This window comes from Melospiza georgiana, chromosome 5, assembly GCF_028018845.1.
Source record: "Melospiza georgiana isolate bMelGeo1 chromosome 5, bMelGeo1.pri, whole genome shotgun sequence".
Taxonomy (NCBI): Eukaryota; Metazoa; Chordata; class Aves; order Passeriformes; family Passerellidae; genus Melospiza; species Melospiza georgiana.
Genome location: NC_080434.1, coordinates 15,904,201 through 15,923,783, shown reverse-complemented (window position 1 = coordinate 15,923,783; position 19,583 = coordinate 15,904,201). Strand labels below are relative to the sequence as shown.

General features: G+C 42.7%; 1 protein-coding gene across 1 annotated transcript in view; it reads left to right on the top strand.

The window, feature by feature from the left end:
- EMCN (endomucin) overlaps positions 1-10,242 on the top strand; it is a 53,656-nt gene extending 43,414 nt beyond the window's left edge. Inside the window, exons 11-12 of the mRNA XM_058024573.1 lie at positions 7,180-7,242; positions 8,514-10,242. Coding sequence (XP_057880556.1) covers positions 7,180-7,238 — 59 coding nt within the window. The 3' untranslated portion in view covers positions 7,239-7,242; positions 8,514-10,242. The remainder of the gene's footprint in view (positions 1-7,179; positions 7,243-8,513) is intronic.
- The last annotated feature ends 9,341 nt before the right edge of the window (positions 10,243-19,583 follow it).

Below are 19,583 nucleotides of genomic sequence, written 5' to 3'. Positions count from 1 at the left end.
AAAGATAGCACAAACTGAGGAAGCAGGAAATCTTGCATTCTCCATGTGGTCCACATCTCTTCCAAAAGCTGCGGCTGTTCAACAGTAATGATGGCCTTAAAGCTGTTACCTGCTGCTTCAGCTGAATGTGCCTCAAGACAACCCACTGCAGTGCTAGGGCTTGAACATGGAAAATCCTGTGGTGTTCTGAAACAGTGTGGGATGACAGTGTCTTCATCACTGCTTTCCACAACCCTGCAAGTGCTGAGACTAATTGTTCTGCCTCACTCATCAAACCATAGATGTGGTTTTGGTACAATGGGACAAATCAGGAGCTGGTGCAGACCTTGTTTCCTGTTATGCTGAGTACGTCTGGGCATGGGCCATGGCATTTAAGTAGGTAAGAAATCTTTGGGGTTTACCTCATTAGGGACCCAACCCAGGGAAATTTACCCCTGTGAGGGAGCATGACTCCATGGTGAGCCATGAGGTTTCTTATCATGCATTGGGACTTTGACCTCTTTCTCATTATGTCTAGGGTCTGTATGGATGTCTCTAGGAGCAGGTGAAGAATCTGAGTCCCTAGATGAGTCACTCTGTCAATGGAAATCCCTTTGCCTCTTCCACTTCCTTGCAGGATAAGCAGTGTAGGTCAGTGAAGAGCAGTCTGCTGTCATGTTGTGTGCTTAGGAGTGGTAAGGGCAGGTGCTCCTGCTAAAGTTATGATAGGGTTATGATATTGATTATTTCTGTTTCCTAGTCTGAGATGTAGTTTCAGGGTCTTATGTTTTTTCCCTGCACATGGAACACCTAGAAGCTGCTTTATAAAAAAGGGTCCCCTGATATAAGGGTCTCTTCAAGCCAGGTCTTATAAGTTCTTGGAGATCTATATCACACCTGAGATAGCTCAGCCGACTCAGATGGCATAAAATCAGCAGGACGGCTTCTGTGGCAGTGTTTGAAACAGAAAAGTTTTAATAAAAGGCAAAATAACAAAGCTCTTTACAGAGAAAAACTGAGCCAGGGCAAGAGGCTCTTGCTCTTAGTAAAACACCTCAAAAAAGCAATTAATTCTTTTGCTGTCCTCTTTTTCTAGTAAATTGCCTAGTCGAGACTTTTTGGCTTCTGTCCAATTGGCTATCCTTAAGTTTGAGGTGAAGTCCCCAAGGTCCTATGAGGTGTTTTATTACCAAATTGAGGAGAGAAACTTCTGGGCCTTTTTCCTTTTTAAGGAGACAAAGGATAATTTGGTCATTCCATCAACAGGGGGCACATTCATACAGTCCCCTTGCCACAGAGAAAGGTACCATGTACCTCACTCCCTCTCCTTTTCTTCCTCATTTGCTGATACTCTATTTTTTTAACCTTGTGTTGTATAATAGCCTGAAGTTCTGTTTCTTCTTCACAGGAACTGTAGAATAAACTTTCTTAGCTTGTGGTTGGACTCTGTTTTTGTTTACTCACACCACAAAGTTCTGACTGCACACACTTCCAGCTGAAACTTTTGGACAAAAATGTTGTCAAAAACACAGTCAAACTGTAGTCAAAATAGCATATGTTTCCCTCTGTATTTCTAATTTGGTTTGTGAGCTGTGCATATTTTCAAGGGTTCTTTTAAGCAGTCTCTTGCATTCAGCCTGCTGAGGGTCAGGTGATGTTTTCCCCTGTGAAGCATTTGCTGACTTTCCAGCCTGCAGCTTTCTGAGATGCTCCTGTGTGAGGGAGCCATCTCCTGCCCTTTGCTGCCCGTTGAGCAGGAATTGCCTTCCTGTACTTCACCTGAACGTTTCCACACACCCTCTCTTGCCATGGTGGATTGTTCAGACCCTTCTGTTGTGCTGGCAGAGGTGAGGAGCAGTTTGCAGGAAAATGGTGAAGTGTGTGGCAGGGGAGCTGCAGCACATCGCAGGTGCTGGACCCACTGGCCCACACCAAACCCAGCCAGTGGTTCCCACTCAATGCTGCTCTCCAGCATCTTTCTTTTATTTCAGTCTGGTAAAAATAGACATTTTGATTCCTGTGTCTGCAGAGGTAGTTTTATACTTTTATAAAAGATAGGCTTCTGCAATCAGATTTTCTTAAAAGCTTGCTTTAATTCTTTGCTCCAAATCTGATTGCCACTTACAAGCAATTTCTCAGCAGCAGATATTACAGTGAAATAAGAGCACAACTAATTTCTTCTTTCAGACAATGTAATCTGAGATGCTGCACAGCCTATTTTTTATATGAAAGACTGTTTTTACATCCTTTTTCTTGCAGCTTTCCCAATAATGTCAGAGGGCTTTACCAAGGTCAAAGACGTTCTGTACTCATAGTACTCAGTCTATACTCTCTTTTATGTCATGGTGTTCTGCAGTGTATGTGTATTCTGAATAATATATTCAGATTCTGAATCAAATGTGGAGGGGCAAGAGGAGAGGGAAAATTGCAATGAGATTATTACAATAACCTTCTACAACAGTAAGACAAAGTAATGTTTGTTTCAGAGCTTCAAAACTGATCTTATTGCAATCTGTAATTTCAGCTGATTGTACCCGTTACTTATTCACATACACTGGCATCAGAATGCAACAGTAATGGTTGGAAATGAGTATATTTGAGAGTGAAAAATCAAAACAAATACTGCACAAGTAAAATTTTAATTAGGAAGAAAACACATTTTCACTGCAGCATTCTTTCTTTTCTGATTATCTTTCAGCTTGGAAGAGCCATCAGTAGCTGGGTACTAAGTGTACTTTCCATGCACTTAAAACAAATATGTTGAATGATGAGGATTTTTGAGTAAAATTATTTTTTTCTTGTCCGTCTTCCTTATCTTTATCCTTTTGAACCATGACCATGTTTTAGAGGAGGAAGTGTGCAGGGCATATTGGATCAGACCCAGTGCCCACACTGCCAATTTCTTTGGGAGGATCAGTGCTACTGAGGCTGTGGCAGAAGTGTTCAAAGGGTGCCACATGGAGGCTGTGTGTATGAAAGATCAGTGCTGTATTGTGCAAGTTGTCAGTGCCCCACCTCCTTCAGTACTGAGGCCAAGGAACCATCAGCTGAGCCAGCGGTACCTGCTGGGACCCTGGATCTCTGTAGGCTCAAATCCAGCCCAAAAGGATTTCTTAGAGGGTGGATCACATGAGGTGAAAGGAAGTGTGACAAACAGAAAAGGAGTCCAGTAATGCGTCCTGCACCATAGTCTTCCAGCAGCATGTGGCTGGAGACGTCCTTAATCAAGCTAGTTATCCTTGGTGTTTTATACTTTTCAGTGGCCTTTAATTCCACAAATTTGTCTTGTTTGCTGTGGTATCTGCAGCCTCTTGCAGCAATAAACCTGACAGTTTAACTACAGATCTGTCTGTTATATGACAGTAATAGAGACTTTATGATGCCTATGCCTTGGTTTTTGCAATCCAATTTCAGACAAAAATCAACAAACAGATGCAACACTGGAAGATCAGAGAGGGAATATAGGGTGTAATGGCAGGCTTTTCATGTCACCTAAAACTTCCATGCCAGAATCTGATTTTTTCTGATTTTCCCTTTCATGAAAGGGAATAAAATCTTGTGATTTCAATGAGGATTGATTGGGAAAGATTCAGGCCAAATTCCTGCACTTCAGGTCATCCCATTGGCTTTCCTTGGTTTCACCTGGTATCGCTTTTTTTTTTCTTTTGAAATTTCAATTCTTCTGTTTCTCTTCTGTGTCTATGTTTTCATTTCTTTCCTGATCTTAAGGATTTCAAAGGGAATAATTTGGGCAAGTTTTGGTCCTTTTCCCTGCATCACATTTCATCTCAGTACAATTGGTTGTAGTCACTCCATTTCAGATTTTCTGGATTTTCAATTTCATTTTTTATTGACCATATCTCCTTTCTTGAGTATTTGTTCAACTCTGTCCTCCAATTTCAAGATTTCATTCCCTTTTGGAAATTTATTGCCATAGCAGCTGTCAGATTGGATCAACTAATACCTTATGCAAGACACTGAGTACTTATATCGTGAGAAGCTGATGGTTCAAGTTTCTCCTGATATCTTCCATCTCCTGGTGCATAACACTAGAGTTTGTGTGTCATCCTTCCCTAAATGCATAATCCAGAATAAATAAGATCACAGTTTTTTACTGATGACGTTGTGCAGCAATTTTGCTCTTGTGGGTTTATTTTGTGGAACTATAGCCTTTCTCTTTCAATGATGGCCTCAGGTTGTGCCAAGGGAGTTTAGATTGATATTAGGGAATACTTCTTCACAAAAAAGGTTGTTAAGCATTGGAACAGCATGCTTAGGACAGTGGTAAAGTCATCATTACTGGAAGTGTTTGAAAAATGTGTGGATGTGGCACTTGAGGACGAGGTTTAGTGGTGAACATGGAGATGTTGCTGGGTTGACAGTAGGACTTGATGATCTTAAAGGCCTTTTGCAAACTCAACAGATATATGATCCTGTGACAGCCTTCAAGGCCTTGTAATGTATCTGGGTAGTAATTATATATCTTCTGAACAGAGAGAGAAATAATTCTCCCAGAAGTTTAGAAGCTGTGGGAAACTTAAAAGAAAAAAATTCAAACAATTATTATCTCTCTTTCTGTAACCATTGTTTATCAATATAGTTCTCCAGAGTGTGCTATTCATAGTTCACCAAAATTCCTAAAGATGAATCAAGTCTTAAGTCTACCATTATTTCTATAAAAACTGTAGATTTCTAATAATAAAGTGTCTTTTTATACCTTTTAATAATAAAATGTCTATATCACATTTAAGTATTCCCAATACCCCTTCAGTGATATATCTGGACTGGTTGAGCACTTCCACCACACCCTGTATTTTCTCAGTCATCAAAAAATTCAGTGTGAAATTATTTCTTCAATCTACTAAAATGCCATCTGTTCTAACAAAATACTAAACACAAGTATTTGTTTTTCATTTCCCTTATGGGAAGCAAGGTTCAGTCCATTTGTTTTGGTGGGTGATGGTTAGGGGACAAGTTTGGGTCTTGGAATCCCAGTCTTGGAATCTATTTGTGTCAGTTAAGGCTGTTTTGAGATCAATATAAATGTTTTCTTACTTGCAGCTAACCTGAATGTTCTTTGTGTGCCCTTTGAGTTGCAACGGGGTATTTAGCAGAATATCAAACTGCTGAACCATTGAACTCCAAAATTGATCTGGGCACTTCTCTGTGCAGTCTCCAGGTGTACTGCAGCCCTGTATCTAAACCCATCCACCACCTTTTATTTCTTGAACAGACAGCATCTGTGATCACTCCTGGTGTATAATCTTTATCTCTTCGTCACTGAATTGTTGGCTGGCACTAATGATTACAGACCTGTTACTATATTACATATATTACTATGCAATTATCTTCGGGCACTTTTGCAACCATGGAGTAGCCTTAACTTCCTTTTGTTTCCCAAGGCTTGCAGGCTCTTGCCCTCTTGGAAGTGCAGCAGCAAAGCAACGTAGAACACCCCTGCCTGCATCCATCCCTCAGCAGACACTGCTATTGTAGGGGGCATTGCCCCAGGCAATAGCTGGGGGCAGTTCCCTGGTCCAGGGATAAGGGGTAGAGCACCAGGACATCGGGATAGGGCGTGTGAGTGTCTGTGTGCCACTGTCTCAGGCTCTCAGAAGGGCAGAGTCAGCCCTCTGGCCCGGCCACCACTGCTGGCAGGTGCCTCTCAAGCACTCTCTTCTGCAGCCAGTGCTGCTCCCCTCTCCATGCTCTAATCCATGGTCTATTGGCACAAATGGGATGTTACCCAGGGAGCTACCTTACTCGGGAGCCTGCCCTTAGACGTGTAATTTTCCTGGGGTGCTTCCGTGTAAATCTGTCTGCAGAACAACCAGCTGAGAGTGGAACTGATAACAAAGTACTGATATTTATTACTACTACTGGATTTCATCTTCTGCATCATAATATATTTCTCAATTAATTTCTCCAACACCTTATTTTTTAAACAGTTTTGCCAATTCCTCTCTTCTGTCCCCTATTTAATCTTCTATTTCTGTATATTAAAAAAGGAAAGTAGAAACATGCAGAAGGAAAAATAAAAATAAAAAAAGAAATGAGAATTCTTGAAAATCTCACTCCTTTGCTAGTATGAAACTGTGCGATATTTGAGCTGGTTCATTTTATTTTAACTTTTCAGTACAAGATTTTTATCTAGCAAAAACGTTTCACCTACCATAAATATGTCTTGTTAAGATATTCCAGTTTTTTCCTAACAAAAATTTGTGTTTTGGTTTGCCCTACCTGAAATTTAACATAAGAGCTTCTGAAACTCCATCTTAACAACACTTCAAAATTATTTTGAAATTTTTTTTTCCAAAATTGAACACTTGGGAAGTGAACACCATTTCAGCACACTATTGTTTAACAGTTTTCAGCAGATACTAAGTCTTTTACTCATCCCCGAAAAGCTGCACTCAATTAAAGAGCCTTTTTTTGCTGTGAAGAAAAACTGTCTGAAAACTATTGATAAGTCTTTTCCATTGTCTTCAGAAGTGCAACTATTTAATTTGTCTGCTAATTATTTAAATGCCTAATCAGTGATTTTTTTCATAATCCTAATTTGTATTACAATTTGCAACCCTAGGCCATTGATCATTTGTAGGTTTTTAATACATATTCATTTCTCCTGGAATGTAATACATCATTTCCTTGCCTCTCATGTGGGCATGAGAAATTAAATTGTCTCCTGCAGGTGAGCAGGGAGGCAGAAGGAGATATGTGGGTTTCCCGTTTCCACATGCCTGGTTCCATGTGGCTCTGGCTTCTCCAGAGAAGGAATATTGAGAACTGTGTCAAGTTCTTAAATGTTCATCCTTCTGCTTTGGAGGAACTGAGCTTATGTCAATGTTACTGGCAAAAATTAATTGTATAGTTCTATCTTCTTATTTTTATAATTCAATGTTCTAATCATAGCTATAAATTAATTAAAATCTTATTCCTCTTCAACCCCCTTGAGAACTGCCGTGGAAAATACTTTGTGGTAGCAGCCCAGCATTAATGAGCAAATCACAGGGGAAATAATCTATAAAATAGGAAGAGTGGTAAAAATCTATTTTGTGAACAGTTTTTGCTGTGAAGTAAATCTGACAAGGAGACTGGTTAGTTTGTACACTGGTCATTGATGTGTTCCTGCTAGACTCATTTCCATATTTATCTGTCTTGCCATGTTTATCTGATGCAAATGTATTTTCTGTTTCTTAGGAGAGCACTCATCTCACGGGAAGAATAAAACTCGGCAAATCTTCACATTTCAGCAATAAATGTGTAAGTTTATTGCCTTTGTTTTTCATCCTGTAACATTAGTGTTTGTTAATCCTTTTAATACTTCTTAGTCTCAGTATTGTGCCATGTAACAAAAAAAAAAAGGGGTTAAAAATGCAAGCCAAAAAGAGAAATTACTTTATAATTGGCAGCAGCCTCAAGGAAAAGTGGCTTAAACAAAGCTCAGCTGGAGCACCCCACGGTGACCAGATTCACAGGCAAACTGAGGGGCTGAAGAAGCTGCCAGCTCGTAGAGACAGATATTCATAGGGAAGAGCATGTGACTTTAAGTGTTCAGCATTCCCTGGATGTAAACCCCTGGGTGAATTTTCTTTCTGTTCATGTGAGAAATAACAGATTTTTAAGGGCAGATACCTATTAAAAAAAAAAAAAAAAAAAAAAAAAAGAAATTTGGTACCCACAAGTTTTTTACTCCTTTTTTTTTTTTTTTTTTTTTGTCTGTGAAAAATCTGAATCTTTTCACTTCATGCAAAAGCCAGGAGTTTTATTGAGGTGGTTTATTATGGCTTGAAATCCTAGGTGGTTAAATTATAGCAAGTGCTGGATGGTAATTTTATGTGTGAGAGGGCAGAGACCATCAGAGCACTCTGAAGCACAGTTTTTTATGTGGGTGCTGAATTTTCCTTCATATGTGAAGCTTTCTCAGGCACCACAATATCCACTTCCCATGGAGCTGCTTTTCTCATTTGTGGAGAGCTGTGGTCCTTTGCTGAGTGTGGGAGAAAGAAGCAGCGGTGGAAGGGCCCTGTATGACCAGGGTGGAGCAGGAGGCAGGGGACAAGGATGTCCTGAGAAACTGGGTGTCACAGCATGTGTGGGATGGACCTCACAGAGGCTCTGGTGAGGCCCAGACTCCTCCCAGCACTGAAGAATGAAGTCCCGCTAGAATGGGTCCCATCAGTCTCCATTGAGAAATACATGGTTGGCCAGAAATGTGAGGAACACCTTTGATGGTTTTGACCTATTCTCCTTTCCCCTAGGTAGAGACTGAGCTTTCCTGATGCCAATAGTAAGGACAAAATGACCTCCTTTGTTCCTTGAATTAGAGCAGCAGAATAGAGTTTTGCCTACATTACTGAAAACCCAGAGGTGGTTCAATTTTGTGTGGACCCAGGACAAGGGCCTGGACAATAAATTTAATCCTTATTGTCTATCCCATACTGGATTTATTCTGTCTTCCATTTTAGCTTACTCTTATGTTCCTGAACAACCTTACCTGGAATAATAATCTTGAGATACTCTTGTCATTTCAGATGTGAAGCAGCCTGTTTTATCACAATATGCAAGAACATCTCACCAAAGTTGTGTTTCAATGGGAAATGTGGAGAAGCTGAAGCTTTTTACCAGCAGGCCACTTGTGTTAATGACCAGGTTTTGACTTCTAAATTTCAAGCATCTCCTTTCCCTTCTGGAATGACATGTAATTTTTTGATGGCTTAATAACTGGTATACCATGTATATTTATTATTTTCACATATAGTAAAAGCAAGGGAACAAGGTTGAAAAGAATGTAAAGAGATGAGTGAAGATGATGTAAAAATTTGGTGATGTTTGCATAGTAGCTACAAAAATGTTTTCTGCACACACAGGAAGGAATTAGTCAGCAATACTTTGTTGGACTTATGATAGCTAGGGAAATTTTAGTTGTATGTAGCAGAATACAAACAGGACCTGACCCTTGAAACAGGACTGGGCAGACAGCCACTATGAAAATTAATTCAGTGATTTGCATGAGACTCCTCACTGTAGCACATGCTTTGCTTGTCATAAATGTTTACAGGGTGGGATGCTTGGCAGAGATGCTGAAGTGTGTGCTCCTTTTCTGTGAAGGGAGGAATATACCTTGCACTGAGGCTCTTTGAAATTCTGTAAATTACTGAACATAATCCTTGCAATGTAGCAGGCAATAGCTGGTTTTCACCTGTTCCTTGGCTAATTGCATTGTGTGCTGCAAATATGACTCCCATATAGCCTGGGGCACACAGTGGGAATCAGCAAGGTAAGCAATTTCACAGATGAACCTTCTTGCCAGTGTTCTGAGTAATGCATGGGATTCCTGCAGGTTATTGAATAACTCTGGAAGTTCAAAGAGTGTTTCAAGTGCTAATTACAGACACTCTTAATTTGTACAGAGCCGGCAGTTCCAAAATATCAAGTAGTGCTTCTGCCTGCATGTACCCTACCTTTCTAGAACTATAAATGTTTGAAAGTTGTATTACTGTGAGCATCTGCTCAGTCTCAATCCACTGACTGTAGCATTCCAAGCGTTACGTTTTTTTAAATTGGGAAATGGAAGGAAGACAACTGGTGGTCTAAGTGCAGGGCTGAGATCTGGGACAATCATCTAAGTTTTGATACCTATTGATAGAATGCTTTTGAGGAACTTTTCTCTCCAATTTCCTTCTCTGAAATATTAAAACTTGCTTAGCACGATGGTGAGAGATTGAGCAGATTTATTACTTCATGTCTATAGACAAATCTGAAAAGTGTTTATTTCCCTGTGCCTGGCTGTTGCTCTTACTTCTGCCTTGGTGGGTCTGATAATCTTTCTTAGTGGCACCATGAGAGACTTTTGGTGAAGCTCAATAAAAGATGGGAAACTAACAAGTGTCCATGCTGCAGCTGAACTTACGTGGTTCATTCAGGTATTCCTGGATAGCTTGTGTTCCTCGGGAGCAGAGAAGTCTCGGATGCCTACTTTGGAAAGGTCAGGCCATCTAAAATAGGCTAGTTGGCATCTGCAACTATTCTGGTTCCTGATTGATGAGGTTTCCTTCCAAAAAAAGTAGTCATCGTGGATTTTCATGTTGATTAAAAACCCAAGGTATTTTGTAGTATATTGTATCATAGTGAAAGGACAGTAGAGATAAGCAGAGAAATATTGTGAAATACCTGTTTGTGTCTTTGTGCAAAATCTGTTCAGAAACTACCATGTTGTGTCAAGAAAAAAAATTTACTGCCTATTAAAATTTATTATCTTTATTAAGTAGCTATGCTTTTCTGTTTGCAGAAATGCAATCCATTGCACATGTCTAGCACAGCTATTGTCCATTACTCCACATTCAGTTTCACAGAATGAGGTGGACCCTTTATGACAAGCCTGGAGAGCAGACATTAGATATTCTGGGCATGGTGGTGGCAGGGGCTCCATGAAACCTTGCAGAAGGCATGCTGGAGCTGGCAAATGGAAACTCCTCCTCATTAAAATCAGTGATGGGGAGAGGACAGGCCTCTCTGCAAATCATGATACTGGAAAAGTGAAAAACAACAAAACAGGGAAGGTGTTTGTGCTCTTTGTGATAAGGGGCATGGCAGACAACCAAGCGCTCGTCAGAAGGCTGGGAAACACCTCTCAAACAGACTGGCTTGTGCTGAGTGTGTATGAAGTAAAAGAGGTGAGTTCAGTGGACAGCAGAAATAAGAGCCTGAGCTCCTCTTAACCCCTAAAATGACAAAACTTGTGGTAAAGGGAGACAATATGAACTTCTGTTCTTAAGAATCACAAGGGAATTGATGTTTACCTGAAGGAGAGAAGACAGATTTGCTTGAAGGATATCTGTAAAGCACAGAAAGGATTTGGAAGAATATTTAGGGCACTTTTCTTCTGCAGAGTTGAAGGTACTGGAATTTGCCTTTAATGGGAGGTGTTGAACTGTCTGCAGAGAGAACTCAGTATTTAGAGAAGTTACATGCAATGGCTTAAATAGGTGAAAAAGACATGAAAAATCCATTCAGGTTGTCTGGCTCAACAGCTCCACTGTTAATATGTGTCTAAAAGAGACAGCAGAGTTTTTCTCCTCACTAGTATATCACAAATCCCCAAAAGTTTAAGTTGATCCTCCACTGGGAGATTTGTCTATATAAGAATACTAGGAAAATGAATCTAGATTTGTAAAAGTCTTCTCACCAAAGTTGGACTAAATCTTCTGTGGACAATCCCATCTAAATTTAATGTTCTTCAGCTTCTGTGTCCTAATTTGCTAAAGAAGTGAATGACATCCACTTCGCTGTGGAATGAACATGCCCACAGAAATGTAATTAAACTGGATCTGCTTACAAATTAGTTCAGCTCATGAGTTACTTGTTAAACAAGTTTGTAGGTCGAGTGTATGATTCTGATCTACATGTTACAATCCAAGACTACAGAACATATTTGGCTGGCAAAGACTTTGGGGTATCATTAATCACTGCCAGCAAAGTGTGCAGGGCCCAGGTTTGCCAGGAGAAAGTGTTTTCAGCACTGCTCATCTCAGGCTTAACTTGAGAAGGCGAGTCACTGTCTTCAAGTACAGAAAATTTCCCTGAGCTCTTCCCAGAGTCAAACCCTGCTCAGTACAAAGATTTGCAATATTTTGGGAGTGACCAGTTGCAGCATGCTGGGATTTTGGACACAGTCCCAAACAAGACAAGTGGGCACTGAAGAAAAAGAGCCAACGCAGCACAAGGAAAAGGTGTGCCACAGTCTACTGGCAATTGGCTTTCTACTCTAAGATGCTGTATCAAGTAAGTTATTTGACTCATAGAAAGAAAAATATTTTCATCACTATTTACAGTGAAAAGGTCTAGAAATGAGAAAAACAACATAGAAAAGTTGAAAATAATTATTTCTAAAAGGTAGATGCTGAAAAGGTAGGCATTAAGTGCTTTTCAAGCACAAGCAGCTTATTAGCCTTCTAAGTACTTACATATCCTCACAAGTTTGGCTGAGGGCCTCATGATGGCTGCTCATGAATGGGCTGGTCTTTTGGGGGTTTATTTTGCTTATTGGATCACAGGGATCATTCTGGCCTGTGACACTCCATTGTCTGTGGACAGAATTGTTTTACGGGCACTGCTTAGAAAGCTGTTTAAATGAAAAATATTCCTTGGTCTGTCTGTTGTGGGAAAGTTGTACAGCCTGCCAGCAAGGCTGTTCCAAGGGGCAGAGCACTAACACTGTCAGGATACTTCACCTTCCAAAACCCCCAGAGGCATCTGTGGGTTTGGAATGACTCCACCCCACTGAAGAGGGGCAAATCATTTCACTGCATACCAGTGCACAGTAGACTTAGAGAAAGGCATAATGCACATCAGTCTCTCTGGCTCGGGACAGGGAGGCCATCAGCAGCATCTGTGAGACTCCTTGGTTGTCAGCAGCCCAGAATTTGGCTTTTCTGCTGTGCCCAGCGGTGGCAGGACTGCCTTCACAGCCTTCTCTTCAATTTTTGGGCAGAGTGCTGGCTATTGATTTGCTGTTGTATTTCTGCAGTGCTCCTGGGAGCTCCCTCAGCAGAGCATTCCCCGGCCTCAATGGTGTGCCCCAGCATGCTGGGCACCTCCAGCACATTGCCTACAGCAAAGCACTCTCCTCAGGAAACTTTAAACATGTACCTCAGGACCTCTCTGGCTCCTCAATTTCTTCAAATTAGAACTCTATATCTAATAAAATAAAAGAGCTTAAAGATTACTCTATTGATTTCCAATTGAGGCAGCTTTTCCGCTTATGGCCACGGGCAATCTATAAAACACAGACTTTAATTAACCCTGGTGAATGCAGCTGACATGAAATGTCAATACCCTCAAAATTTTCAGCAGAGAAAGCTGAAGGATCTTCTCAGCTCCCTTGCATCCACTTTGCACGTTCCCTGGCTGGAGCCACAGCACAGGCACCTCCCTGGCAGACTGCACTGGGACAGGGACAGAAACCTCTCTGCTGCCACAACCATCTTTATTGCTGGCATCACTAACTGTGCCTGCTGACATGGCTCTCCCTTTGCCTTCGTCTAGAGGGTTGGACTAGAGCTTAGAGGTCACTTCCCACACAAATTATTCTGTGATCACCTCCCAAGGCTTTGTAGGCAGGCAGGACAAAGACCCACGAGCGGCCTGCTGGTGGCCTACAAGGGACACCCAGCAGGTCCTGCTGGTTCCTGGGGACCCCGTGCTGTGGTGGGCAGCTCTGAGGCTGCTCTTCAGGCATCCACATGTCACCCTCCATTCTGTGGCTGTATCATTGTGGGCTCTGCATTGTGTGGGCCCTGTTCCTTGGAACAGTGTCCTGTAATTTCAGGGTGTTAAGCTGCACAGAGCTTAGTCAGTTATTTGAGGTCAAAGCTACTGAGGTGCCTCGGCAGGGCAAACCCGTGGAGAGCTCTGTTACATTTCAGGACCCTCACAGGTGGCAAAATTCCAAAGAGAGGAGCAGTACTCGGGACCTCCGGCTGGCCAAGGGTGAAACAAAAACCTGCCTGTGGGAAAGTGCTTTCACTGCCTTCCACAGCAGCAATGCCGGATTTTGGGGCCACATCACAGCACTCAAGGGAGCAGCACTAAACAGAGCAGCTACAGAACTCACTAGCGCAAAAAACCCACAATATAAAACTGGGAAGAAAGAAAGGGCTATGTGGGCAAGGAGCATTTCATCGGTTTTCATCTCTGCTTTCCACAGAGCATTTATTTTCTCCAGATTTGGTGTTTTCTGATAGAAAAGCAACTGTGTTACTGTGTTCTTTATTATTATTAACAACTTTCACCTTTCTCATTACATCAGTAGGACGCTTCCCTGGTCAGGGCTGCTGTTTTTCTAATGAATGTGGCTCATTTGTCTGTTTCCCTCCCTCCCTGCTCTGCTTTTTGTCTGCCTGCTCTTTGGGTAGTAATTTGATGTATTGAGCTCTCACCACCTCCGCTGCCCCTGGGGCTGAAGTTCTGACGATGCTAAACAGTTAAAATGCAATGCAATTACAGGCAGCACAGAACAGCAGAGAATAAGCCAGCAAAAATTCAGTCATGCATAACGCTGTGGAGACTGTGTGGCTGTCAGTCTCCAACTCCAGGAGATAATTTGGGCTTTTTAAGAAGCAATAATTGAGCCTTTTGCATATGCTGCGGTTATGAACTAGTCAAAAGCCTGTTTGCTCTGCACCCTGGAGCACCAGATGGATTGGATAGTCCCTGCAGGTCTTTGGGGGCTGCCAGCTTTACACTTCAAGACTTTTCTAGCTCCTGTACTTGTAAGTTATTCTTTTGACAGCTCTTATGCAAACAGGCACCTTGTCTGAATTTAGCTGGAAAAGTGAGGAAGGAAGGGTGAAGAAGAGCATGAAATCCATGTAGCTTGGGGGAGTTCAGAGTCAGAGTTGAACTCTGCTGCTCACCTCAACCCAAGAAAAAATCATTTGAGGGAGAAAACCATATCAGACCTTCAGCCCTCAGAGGATGGGAAATGCTGTGTGCTGCAGGTGAGACTGTGGCTGCAGGTGTCCCATGCCACCTAGTCTGATCACACTCACTTTCAGGCCTATCTTTATGAATCCCATGTGCATATTTCCAAAGAAGACTCAGTACTAGAAAGCTCAACAAAGAGCTACTACTAGAAAAAACAAAGTAATTGGAGGGAGATATTTTTTCCCTGGGATTTAGCAGCTGACTGCATTGGAGCACACACCTGATGGAAAGTGCAGAGAGGAGGTGATTGCAGGTACCTGCAGCTGCTCTGCTGACTGTCAGGGATTTGCATTGGACTTGCAGGTCAAATTTCAGAGATGAGTCACAAAAATGTCCAAACAGTCCCCATTGCCATCGGAGTCCCTGCTGCTGGAAGGGGGAGGAAGAGGCAGGATGGGGGAAAAGCACCTACTGGATAGAAGCCCCTCATCTGCCCAATGCTTGTTGAGCTTGCTTACACACTCTCCCTAGGTCCCTCCCTCACATCCCCAAATCTGTGGGCATTCTTTGCACACTGGGACAGAAAAGACTTAATCCTACTGCACTACAGTTTAAGCTCTAAGTCCTCATGAGGGGCCTGACCTGCACTTCTGGGAGATGGAGATAAATGGGGCCAGGATGTGAGCCAGACTGCACTTTCATGCTGCTTATGCCAGGTGCTTTAGGAGCCATGGCACACACCTGTGCCAGACTGTGCATGGCTGAGGGGCTGGAAGAGCCTCTGGGTGCCTACCCCACAGGGAAGCTGGCCCTGAGGTGCTTGTGTTCCCCATCACCCCAGTAATTTCTTTCAGGCGCCACTGCTGTGTAATCACCAGAGAGATTTTGCCTCATGTATCGCCTCTGCTCTCTCCAGGTAGGTTTTTTTATTGTTGGGGCTGCTTTGCACCCTCCTAAATTATTCTCTTGGCAAAGGATGGAGGCTTTGGGGCATCTGCCATCCTCCAAAAACCTGGATATATTTGGGTTGCCTTCGGTTGGCCAAGCCTGGCTGCCCACTGAGGAGCAGGAAGGCTGAGTGCTGGAAGGAGGAGTTTACTGGGGATCTGTGCAGTAGTTCAGTACATTTCAGTTCCTGGTCCTTGGCATGGGATGATGATGGGTCTCACTGAGAGGGGAAAATTGTTGTTGTCCTGTAGCCATGTTTCTTCCCTTTTGCTGCTTCCATCTCCTCCCTCAGGCAGTCTGCTTTTGCCTTTTCTAAAAACCACGTTGTTACAAGGGGGAAAACACCCACCTCTCTCCAGGCTGTGTCTGCTGCCCCCACACAGCCATGAAGGTGTCTGCATGCTGAGAAGAGCCCTTTGTGATGGGCACCACCTGGCTCCCTCCACACAGCCAGCATCGAGCTCTGTACCTAAAAACAGACAGTTCAAAACTTCATTTTAAGCTCAGTGTTCAAGGTTGGGGCCCAACTCCCTGCTTCCAGTGCCCAGCCTCAAAACCTGTACTAGATGCAGTCTGGAGTGATGCAGGTCAAACGGTTCCTTCAAACAGGTCCTCCGCAGCTCATCATTTTTAGACTCCTTTTAAACAGCATTTTAGCAGTTCTTTGGAACTTTGCTGGCCTGAAGCTGTCGCATGCACAGGACCACAACACAGTGAAGGTGATGGAATTCTCGTCCCTGGATGGAGAAATGTGGAATGAGAAGCATAAACAGGAGCTGGTAGGGAGGAGTCAGTCTGCTCCATCATGCAGTGTCTTGGCAGCAAAGGTAAGGGGTGGGTGTTGATAAATGAAGTGTGCCAATATGCTGCATCTCTGCTTTCTGGGCTTTCAAAGCTTTTTTGCCTGTGCCTACTAAGCCGTGGTAGAATGAGCTGTTTGGGGATTGTCCCCTTCGTGGGGTGTGCACCATATACTCCTTGGAGGAATTTGCACAGGAGTCATTGCTGTGCCATCTGTAATCTGATAACACATCCCTGCCTTTCTCCACGTGGCTTTGTTAAAAACTGCCCTGTTCAACACAGCAGGGCTGGGTCAGCTGTGGTGGTGCTTTGTGCACACATTCAGCTTTCTACCTCCACACAGGTCTTAAATTGAGTCCAAAGTATATGAAGGAGGAATCCTGACACTGAAAATGCCAGTGCAGTTCCTGCATCCCTGGGGTAAGCAGGTGTCAATTTATGCACCTGTGCATCCTCTGGGAGAATAAAATTAAAACATGTCACCCTATATTTTCCTGAACTGCACCAGGTGATCTGATAATATTGCAGCTGTCTCTGAGGGACTGCAAGGCAGAAGTGAGGGTCTGAAGAGGAGAGAATGAGTCTTGTTTTCTTGCACTTGGAAAAAAACTTGTTGGAAAAAACTGCAGTTTTTTGAGCCTTGCCACAGATTGTAGAATGGAGGTGACTTCTAGATCCAGACATGTTTGGTTGAAAATATTCCAGACTTTTTTTATTTCCCTCTTCATTAAGTGAGAACACCTAACGTGCTGGTTTACTGTGCCAGTTTAAGGAACAGAATCATTAGGATTCAGCTGCAGTGCAGAGACAATGCACTAACTTTAGCTGAGCCTCAGTCATTAGGCACACACGGTTTTTATTTTCTGTAGCTGTGTCTGACATATTAAATTAGTTATTTTGCCCCTGTGTGTTGGAAGCAGCAGGAATTAGTGTAGAGTATAAACAACATACCTGGTAGAGCAAAATAAGGAAAAGTTAATGACCATCAGTAGTGGAGAAAGAATTTTAGGTATTCAAGGTGGTGTTCAGGGAAGAAACCCTAACTATTGTGGATCAAATAATCTCACAGCTTTTAGACAGCTCTTCGCAATGGAGCACATGAATACTTGGAGTCTGTGTTTTCTAAGAGAAAATGAGAGACATTATTTCCATGTTACCAAGGGAGGAAAACAAGAGTGAAAGAGCTTCACCTTGCCAAGGGAGGGCACGTGCCTGTGATGGGGACAGGGAGAGCAGCCATCCAAGGCACACTCCTGTTTTGCTCTGCAGGTTTCATGCCCAGGAAAACACATTTCAGGCCTGAAGTTCTGAAGGTGAAATAGAAACCAAGGGAAATTGCAAGGGCCAATCATGTTTTTAGGCTAATATTTGGATAATGTTAGTTTTATTTAGTTAGTTTTTATTTAAATTTAAGTTAACTTTTTAATTGTTCACCCTCCATCGTTTCGTGGCTTACCTGAAGCTCTGTGACAGCAGGTGCCTTACCAGAAATATTTAACCGGCAAACTTGTTTTATCAGCCTCCAAAACTGCCTCTTGCCACCTCAGAGCATCAATGTCTCATCAACCACTCATTTTGCTTGCCATTTGCTTTCATCTCCCATATTAATCCAGACTGGTCTGCTTTTAGTTAAGCTGGCTTGCAATGTTCAGCACAACACAGCAAATTGTTAGAGAAATGCTGAAACTTCTGGAGCAGGCGTAAAACAAGCAAACAAATCAAAGCAGTGGTTTGGATCTGTTGGGAGAAGTAAAAGCACAGCTTCCCAAATATACAATCTATGAAATCCATAAACTGCAATAGAGAACTAAAGAATTCCTATCCTAAAAACACCTGTTAAAAAGGTGCTTTACAAAAGGAAGCAGTGCTTTTTTGTATTGGACAACTTGCAGCAAACTTTAATCTTTTATCCAGAGAGACTAGAAATATCAGTGTAACAAAATAACCATCTTTCTTGATTTTCTTTCTCCTCAAGCAGCAAGAAATTCAGGGTTCTGATTGCAAATGCCCTTAGATGAACCCTGGGTGCACCATGTGCAGTGGCAGTGGGTAGGTGGAGAAGTCAGTGATGGTTTATTTTTCCTTGGGGTTTCCATCCCCAGGAAGCAAAAACTCCACTGATGAAACAGTAGGATTTTTCGAGGGGAAATGCATGACGAGCCCTTGTGCAGGGCTGCCATGCAGGGAAGGATATTTCAGCAGCCCTTGAGCTGTGAAGTACCATGGACAGCTGGTAGGTGGTGTTCACCTGCACTGAAACCAGAGCCTGGGAAGTGCAGGTCTCACTTAGCCCTGCAGGTGGTTAAAGTCTTGTGCCTTCAGCACGATGTTTTCTCTCAAATATACAGGTACATGATACAAATTATCTCCTCGAGCCAGGTCTTATGAGCTCTTGGAGAAACGTATCATGCCCGAGATAGCTCTGCTACCTCTGAGGGCATAAAATCAGCAGGATGGCTTCTATGGTAGTGTTGGAAACAGAAAAGTTTTAATAAAAGGCAAAATAACAAATCTCTTTACAGAGAAAATTCAAGCCGGGGCAAGAGGCTCTTGCTCCTGGTAAACCACCCCACAAAAGCGATTAGTTCCTTTGTTCTCTTCTTTTTCTAGTGAATTGCTCAGGTGGGACTTTTTTGCTTCTGTCCAATTGGTTCTCCTTAAGTTCAAGGTGAAGTCCCCAAGGTCCTATGAGGTGTCTTTTTACCTAATTGAGGAGAGAAACTTCTAGGCTTTTTTCTTTTTTAAGGAAACAAGGATAATTTGGTCACTCTGTCAACAGGGGCACATTCCTACAGGTACATGCCATTGGCACCCGCTGACTGCGTCCCATGTAACTCCTGGGGTGGATGGGGCCACTTGCTGCAAGCCCACGACAGCACCCTGGGTCTAGGAGCTGCTACTAGCTCCTCAACCCCTCTGGAGACAATTTGCTTTTGCAGTGGGAAAGGTAAATGGTGAGATGGTGATGATGATGATGATGATGATGATGACAGTGATGGCATTGCTTTGTTTCTTTACCTGACTAGTTACTTCTGTCTGTTGTTTTGCAGGCTGTGTTGAGCACAGCAGTCTACACATCTATATTCTTTTGATTGCCCTTAAGCTTACAGGCTTTTTAGAAGGGTGAAGAGCTTCAGAGAAGCTGGCAGTGCTCCTGTCATCAGCTGGCAGTCATAAGTGGAATGCTTTAACCACAACATAATGGAGCAGCTTGGACCATAAACAAGCTGTCTGGATACCTACAAGTTATTCTCAAAGAAAACTGTTTTCTTTGCATCTGTGAACAACTTGCTGTTCTTTCAATCTTCAGAGCACCGAAATCATGACATTTTCACCAAAACATCCACCAGAGTCTGGCCTGAGAAATACAAGGCCTTGCCCCCCAAGCAGGCCCTGTTTCTTTTTCCCCGTACAACACACGCTGGCCA